Source organism: Pristis pectinata, chromosome 24 (genome assembly GCF_009764475.1).
Source record: "Pristis pectinata isolate sPriPec2 chromosome 24, sPriPec2.1.pri, whole genome shotgun sequence".
Classification (NCBI taxonomy): domain Eukaryota; kingdom Metazoa; phylum Chordata; class Chondrichthyes; order Rhinopristiformes; family Pristidae; genus Pristis; species Pristis pectinata.
This window is the reverse complement of record NC_067428.1, coordinates 27948750-27956459: the sequence shown is the minus strand read 5'-3', so window position 1 is coordinate 27956459 and position 7710 is coordinate 27948750. Positions and strand designations below refer to the sequence as shown.

At 45.9% G+C, this 7710-nt stretch overlaps 1 protein-coding gene across 1 annotated transcript in view; it reads left to right on the top strand.

Moving 5' to 3' along the window:
* The first annotated feature begins 735 nt into the window (after positions 1–735).
* Positions 736–7710, top strand: part of LOC127582678 (alpha/beta hydrolase domain-containing protein 17B-like) — a 60439-nt gene continuing 53464 nt past the window's right edge. Inside the window, exon 1 of the mRNA XM_052038220.1 lies at positions 736–1137. Coding sequence (XP_051894180.1) covers positions 866–1137 — 272 coding nt within the window. The 5' untranslated portion in view covers positions 736–865. The remainder of the gene's footprint in view (positions 1138–7710) is intronic.

Genomic DNA, 7710 nt, shown 5'->3' with positions numbered 1-7710 from the left:
AAGGGGAGTGGCTCTGACACCCTGCCCCACAAGGGGAGTGACTCTATGAAACCCTGCCCCACAAGGGGAGTGGCTCTGACACCCTGCCCCACAAGGGAAGTGACTCTATGACACCCTGCCCCACAAGGGGGGGGGGGTGACCCTGACACCCTGCCCCACAAGGGGTGGGGGGGGTGACCCTGACACCCTGCCCCACAAGGGGTGGGGGGGGGGGGTGACCCTGACACCCTGCCCCACAAGGGGGGGGGGGGGGGGTGACCCTGACACCCAGCCCCACAAGGGGGGGGGGGGGGTGACCCTGACACCCTGCCCCACAAGGGGTGGGGGGGGGTGACCCTGACACCCTGCCCCACAAGGGGTGGGGGGGTGACCCTGACACCCTGCCCCACAAGGGGTGGGGTGACCCTGACACCCTGCCCCACAAGGGGTGGGGGGGGGTGACCCTGACACCCTGCCCCACAAGGGGTGGGGTGACCCTGACACCCTGCCCCACAAGGGGTGGGGGGGGTGACCCTGACACCCTGCCCCACAAGGGGTGGGGGGGTGACCCTGACACCCTGCCCCACAAGGGGAGCCACCCTCACGACGACCTTTGACTCAGACCCTTCCAGCTGAGGCAGCAGAAGCTGGAGGAGAAGCGCGTCACGTCCGCCGCCGGAGCCCCGCGTCACGTCCGGCAACAGCCGCCTGTGTTCGCTCACCGCCGGAGATGGAGGAGAAGGATGTGACCTGACAGAGGAGCCGCGCAGACACCGCCGCCCGTCCGTCCCGCCCCGCCCCGCCTGCCCGCCCCGTCCCGCACCGGGCCGCGGGCGCCCCGCTCCGCCGCAGCCGCCGGGCCCGCCGCCCCGGCCCCGGCCCCGCCATGAACGGCCTGTCCCTCAGCGAGCTCTGCTGCCTCTTCTGCTGCCCGCCCTGCCCGAGCCGCATCGCCGCCAAGCTCGCCTTCCTGCCGCCCGAGCCCACCTACGTGGCGGTGGCCGACGAGTCGGGCAGCTGCTGGACGCTGCGCTTCACCGAGCGGGCCGAGTGGCAGTACGGCCAGAGGGAGCTCGACTGCACCGACATCTTCCTCACCCGCACCAGCCGGGGCAACAGGATCGCCTGCATGTTCATCCGGTGCTCCCCCACTGCCAGGTACTGTGACCAGCACTCCACAGCCACATCCCCCCCTCCTCACCCCCCCCCTCCTCACCCCCCCTCCTCCTCACCCCCCTCCTCCTCACCCCCCCCTCCTCCTCACCCCCCCTCCTCCTCCTCACCCCCCTCCTCCTCCTCACCCCCCCTCCTCCTCCTCACCCCCCCTCCTCCTCACCCCCCCTCCTCCTCACCCCCCCCTCCTCCTCACCCCCCCTCCTCCTCCTCACCCCCCCTCTTCCTCACCCCCCCTCTTCCTCACCCCCCCCTCTTCCTCACCCCCCCCTCTTCCTCACCCCCCCCTCTTCCTCACCCCCCCCTCTTCCTCACCCCCCCTCTTCCTCACCCCCCCTCTTCCTCACCCCCCCTCTTCCTCACCCCCCCTCTTCCTCACCCCCCCTCTTCCTCACCCCCCCCTCTTCCTCACCCCCCCTCTTCCTCACCCCCCCCCTCTTCCTCACCCCCCCCCTCTTCCTCACCCCCCCCTCTTCCTCACCCCCCCCTCTTCCTCACCCCCCCCTCTTCCTCACCCCCCCCTCTTCCTCACCCCCCCCCTCTTCCTCACCCCCCCCCTCTTCCTCACCCCCCCCCTCTTCCTCACCCCCCCTCTTCCTCACCCCCCCCTCTTCCTCACCCCCCCCTCTTCCTCACCCCCCCCCTCTTCCTCACCCCCCCCCTTCCTCACCCCCCCCCTCTTCCTCACCCCCCCCCCCTCTTCCTCACCCCCTCTCCTCCTCACCCCCTCCCCCCCCGCATGTTCACCCGGTGCTCCCCCACTGCCAGGTACTGTGACCAGCACTCCACAGCCACATCCTCCCCCCTCCTCACCCCCCCTCCTCCTCCTCTTCCTCACATCCCCTCCTCCTCACCCCCCACCCCCCCCCCCCCTCCCCGCATGTTCACCTGGTGCTCCTCCACTGCCGGGTACTGTGACCAGCACTCCAGCCACAGATCTCTCCTCACCTCCCCCCCCCCCCAATGCCAGGTACTGTGACCAGTATTCCAGCCCCAGACCCCCTCCTCCTCCCCCCCCCCCCCCCCCCCCCCCCCCGCCGCATGTTCATCCAGTGCTCCCCCACTGCCAGGTACTATGACCAGCACTCCAGCCGCGGGAAAGACCTAGTTCCCCCCTCCCCACCACCCTCCTCTGTCCTACCCCCCCCATCCCCCCTCCTCGTCCTCCTCTCCCCCCCCCCACCCCACTCCTTGCTGCGTAGATTTACCATTCTCCAGGGTCGAGCTGTCAAGTTTATTATCATATGCACAAATATGCACTGAAAAACTTACCTGCAGCAGCATTAGAGGCACAACATTCAGAAAAAAAACATAAATTGTACATGGATTGTACAAGAAAAGAACACAATTGGAACCAAAAAATAAAGTTCATTATAGTGCAATGTGGTCATAATGTTGCTAGGTAGTGATTAGGGTTGTGCAGGTTGGCTCAAGAACCGAATGGTTGAAGGGAAGTAGTTGTTCTTGAACCTGGTAGTGTGGAACTTCAGGGGCACTGATGACCATTGAAGAGGGATTCAGATTCAGCATGCATTATAACAAAACATTACCATAAAAGTTCACAGTTGTGAAGTAGCGTGGTATCAGAGTAGCAGGTAACCACTGTACTAGTTATGCTCCCTGCTCAAACCTCAGTGTTACGGATTACGATCGTACTGCTGAGCGTGGTGAATAAGATCAGCAGCAGAATTAACCGCTGTATGAGTTTGAATATGAAGGATAGGATCAGTGTAATAGATAACCATTGCGTTGGTCTGAAGATGGAAAATAACATCAATTTAACAGTCATCAATTTACTGGCACAAGCATTATGTGTAACAGATAACTGATCTGAGAATAAAGAACAGAATCATTCCAATCGATAATTGGCATGCAGGTCTAATCATGGAGAATAATATCAAGGTAACAAGTAAACAGTGTACATGCATTAATGAAAGAGCAATTTGTGAACATTTGGAATTTTAACCTTTTCATCCATTGAGTAAAGATTTTGTAATATGTGTTTTAGTCAATTGTTAATTACTACAACATTCACTAAGGAGTTAATAAAGGGAAGGTGGTATGGGTAGTAAATTTGATGTAGTCCGTAGGGATTTGTGTTTGAATTTGTGCCCTGCAGGTTGCTAAGAAAAGTAAAAGCTCATTGAATACAGGGGGAGAGGCAAGTTGGATCCAATATTGACTTTAGTGGCAAGAAGCAAGGGATAATGTTTGATAGGTGTTTTAGTGACTGGAAGTCTATTTTTGACAAGGTTCTGCATTGTTGGGTTCCTTGCTTTTTTGAGGTGCATGTCAAAAATGGGAATTGTGATTCAAAAAAATCAGCAGGTGATTCAAAAATTGGCTATATGATAAAAAGATATTGATGGGTTAGTGAGGTTGGCAGAAAATTTTCAAATGGAATTTAGTGTGGCGAATTGTGAGCTAATATATGTTGATTATGGAGTGAAGAAGACAAAGGAATAAAGGTAAATGGGAGGAAACTGAGAAGTACAGAGGATCAAAGGGATCTTGCATGTTTTCATATCTCTGAATGTAACATGATAGATTGATAAAGTGGTAAAGAAAAAATACCAAATTCTTTTCTTTATTACTGAGGTATAGAGTGTTGGAGCAGGAGTCATGCTTCAACTGTGTAAAACACTTATAAGATCTCAACTGGAGTTCTGCATAAAGTGTCTTATGGTGAGGAAGGTACAGTGGATTTATGAGGGTGTTGCCACAGTTGGAGAACTGTAGTTAATGAGGAAAGGTTAAATTGGGGCAGTTTTCTCTGGAACGGAGGAGGTTGAGTGGAGGTTTAATGGAAGAGTACATAATTGTGGAAGGTCTGTATAGAGTGGATAGAAATTAATATCTGGGGGAGAGAGGTTTCTGGTAATTGATAGAATGATTAGAAGATACTTGCAGGAAAAATCACTGAATATGGTGAGAATTTAGCATATTGCTTGAAAGGGTTAGGGACAAGGATTTATCTCATGTTTTATTTTAATATATACTTAATGGTATGCATTAACCCACAAAACTTTGGGCCGAGGGCTAGGTATTGTGATTAAGCTGGATAGCAATTTTTTTGGCTGACATGATTTGGCTTGAAAGTTCAAATAGTCCTTTGGCTTGTACCTGTGATTTCTATTAATCTGGGTCTAACTATGAAGAGTAACAGCAATGTTAATGATAGCTGTTATTTACATGTCTAAGCATAGAGATTAACTTCAGTATAACGATACCAATGTACACGTCTGAGCACAGAGATTAACATCAGTGTAATAGATAATAAGTGCACAGGCCTGATAAATGGAATAGCATCAATGTAACAGATAAATGGTGTACAGATCCAACATAGAGAATGAAATAATATGTCAAACTTGGTTGTACAATACAGTGCTGACATGATAAAACAACAATAATGTTATTATATCTTGGCACTAGTGTCACCCACCAGATCTGATATTCTAAAAAAGTAACAATGTGACTGAAAGCATCCATTCTAATATAGCTGAACAGGGTTTTAATTGCAAATTTACCAGCTATAAGACTCTTGAACAGAACTCTTGTGTGGTTGCTTCTAGAACATACCTAAACGTTAAACTTTCTATACCAATGGTCAGATTTAAATATTACAAGGTCAGTTTGATAGGTTATGACTTCTTTGGGCTGCAAATACTCTGCCAACTGTAATTGTCTCACCAGCTTCTCCATTTCTTTGTTAAAAGCTTGAATTTCTTGGGGTGTTATGATTCAGTGAACCTTAGTGTTTCAGAAAAAGGAAATAGTTTATTTTCTATTCCATTGAGTAGTTTGAGGGTATTTCTAATATTTTGGTCATCATTCAGGATAAGCCCAGCTAATCATTTGCAGAGCAGCAATCAAACCTAGCACAGCCCTGGTCTGTATTGCTGAATTGTTTGCTGCATAAATTTTGTTGTTGTTTGAATGTTATTTTTGGAAAATGATGGTATAAAACACTTTAAATCCATGGGTACCATGGCAATGTGAGGATGTGCATTGTTGGAAGGTTTGTAAACATGACTGTTGGATGATGCAATCCTATCAAGTTGAATCCATTATTGGGTTGTAGTTCTTTGTTCTGACTGACTTATTTGAGCAGTATTTCTCAATGGTGTTCTGTAAATGAATTTGAAAATATGCACTCAAAGCAGGGCAGAGCTCTTGAGACTTAATCATATTTCATCTAATGCTCCAGAATAAGCTACTTTCTGGAGAGAATAATTAATACAAATCATTCACTATTACAAGTACTTTATTCTTTCATTCAGCAGTGTCCTTTAAACAACCGTAGTTCCTGTGTGTTAAGTTCTTTTGTATTATGACAGAAGATTCCTAATAGAAGCTATTCCAGCCCAACCCCATGATCAAACTGTGCTCCTTTCATTCAGCCATTGCTATGAAGCAGTTATTGTATGGTAATTGAATATAATCCTTATAATTTATTTTTAATTCATACAGTTACAATGGCATTCAAAAATACAGAAAGGGGTCAGTTTAGTTGTATCCATTTCTGTTGATTGTAAAATGTCAGATTGGTGAATGGACTTGAATAAATTGATTGGGCCAAAGATTTTTCAATTGGCTAGTAACATTGGCAAATAGCATTAAACCACTGCTCTTCAGTAATGTTCTTTCAACTACGTATATGTTGTTTCAGTTCTCTCAAACTGTCAGACTTGAGAAAGGCTTCAGCTGATCTCTTCTGCAGTACTCACCATTTTAAATTTTAAATAAAATGAAATAAGTTAATTCCTTATAAATAATTTTTAAATAGGGAATTTTCTTTCCTAAAATATACAAGGCCAGTTCTTTCAAAAATGCATGAGATAACCACCCACAAAGAATAACCTGATCAATTAACAATCTTTTTTGATGTCTAGAAATGAAAAAGAATTTAATTTACTTGCATGGTTTCATTAATAGAAGCATCCATGAAGTGACATAGCCAAATATTAGAAGAAATGCAAGATGTAACCTCAGTGCCAAAATATGAATTAATTTCTTAGTTAACTTGAGGAATTTATCAAAAATATGAATGGATCGTCCTGTTTCACTTCCTGTTATTTTCTGGAGAGAATTAAGATAATTAGCTGGATTTTGTGATCTATTTCATAGCAATGACCTCCATTCCTGAGTCAGGAAGTGTGTGGGATGGGCTAGTGACTGGCAGATTTTCATTTTGATTGAATGCAAAATGAATACTCAATTTAAACTCTGTTGTAAAACAAAGCAACTTTTTGTAAATAGATAAGCTTTCAAATTTTATTTATTGTGCCCCTGAGTAAAATAAACTATTTAGCCAGTTTACTTCAAAACTATTATAAAATTGATTACAGCTGCTTGCAGTTTCAACTATTCAATTTGTTAAGTAAACAGGTAACAAATTGGTCAACTGTTTCCACTATGTTAAAATTATATTCATAATTAAAATTTATTGCGTATTCATGCCTGAGGAGGGAAAATGACAGGTTATGCTGAAGAATGATATATTTTTTGACTTCTATTATTTATTTATATATCAGGCCACTGGAACGTAAGGATAACATTTTTTTGTGTACTTCCCCTGCAGTCTTCTGTGGAAGATTAAGTGTGGTATCTGCTAGAATATATGTGGAATTCCTGATTACTTAGCAAGTTATCATATTGTTCATGTCCATATACATTGCTTCTTTCATTTGAAATATTTTGTGGTTGCTGAAGATTTTTGTAAGTTTATCAGACCAGCGCAGAGGTAAGTTCAGTGATAGTGTTGGTTATTTGTGATGCCCCACGTTTCCTTCATGTGCTGCCCAACATTTTGCATTTTCAGAGCACATAAATTCAGATATTTTGAAATGCTGCATGAAATGAATTATCAATTTTAACAGGATAAATGTGTCTCATACATTTCATGAATAGCAATGTAGTAGACAACATGTTAACTTGTTTTCTAGGGAGCAATGTCAGCTGGGATGCAGGAAGAACTCCTGGGTGAATTATCATTATTATATGACCAGAAAAAAAGTGTCAAAGTATATACTGAGTTTTTGCCATCCAGCTGCTCATGGAAGCTTTGTTTGAAATTTCAAGTCTTGCTCTTTTTTTTCCAAGTAACGTTCACATCTGAGCTCATGTGACAGCTAAGAGTAAAACTCTGCAGGAGAAGTACACAAATAGATGCACAGAAGCCTTCATCAATGCTTCACTGCCAATTGAGATGCATCGACATAATTTTTGGCAAGTGTGGTATTTCATCCAATGAAATACTGCAAGTTTGGGAACAAAACTGCATGTGATATTAATGTCTAAACTTTCTCAAAGTTATTTAAAATGTGATTATCTTACAACATTGGTAATTATTGTTTTACATCTCTGCTCAACAACATTTTCAAAAAAATGGAAATTTTCCCGTTTCAAGTACAGTTGTTAAATCTTCAGCTTTTGTGAGGATGTTGATGTTGCCAAGCCTTGGTGCTAATTGAACTTTGCCACCTCCTTTAAGGAATTATTGTATGCGAGTAATTATTGTTTGTTGGATGCTCAGTGATGAGGCATATCACAGTTGAA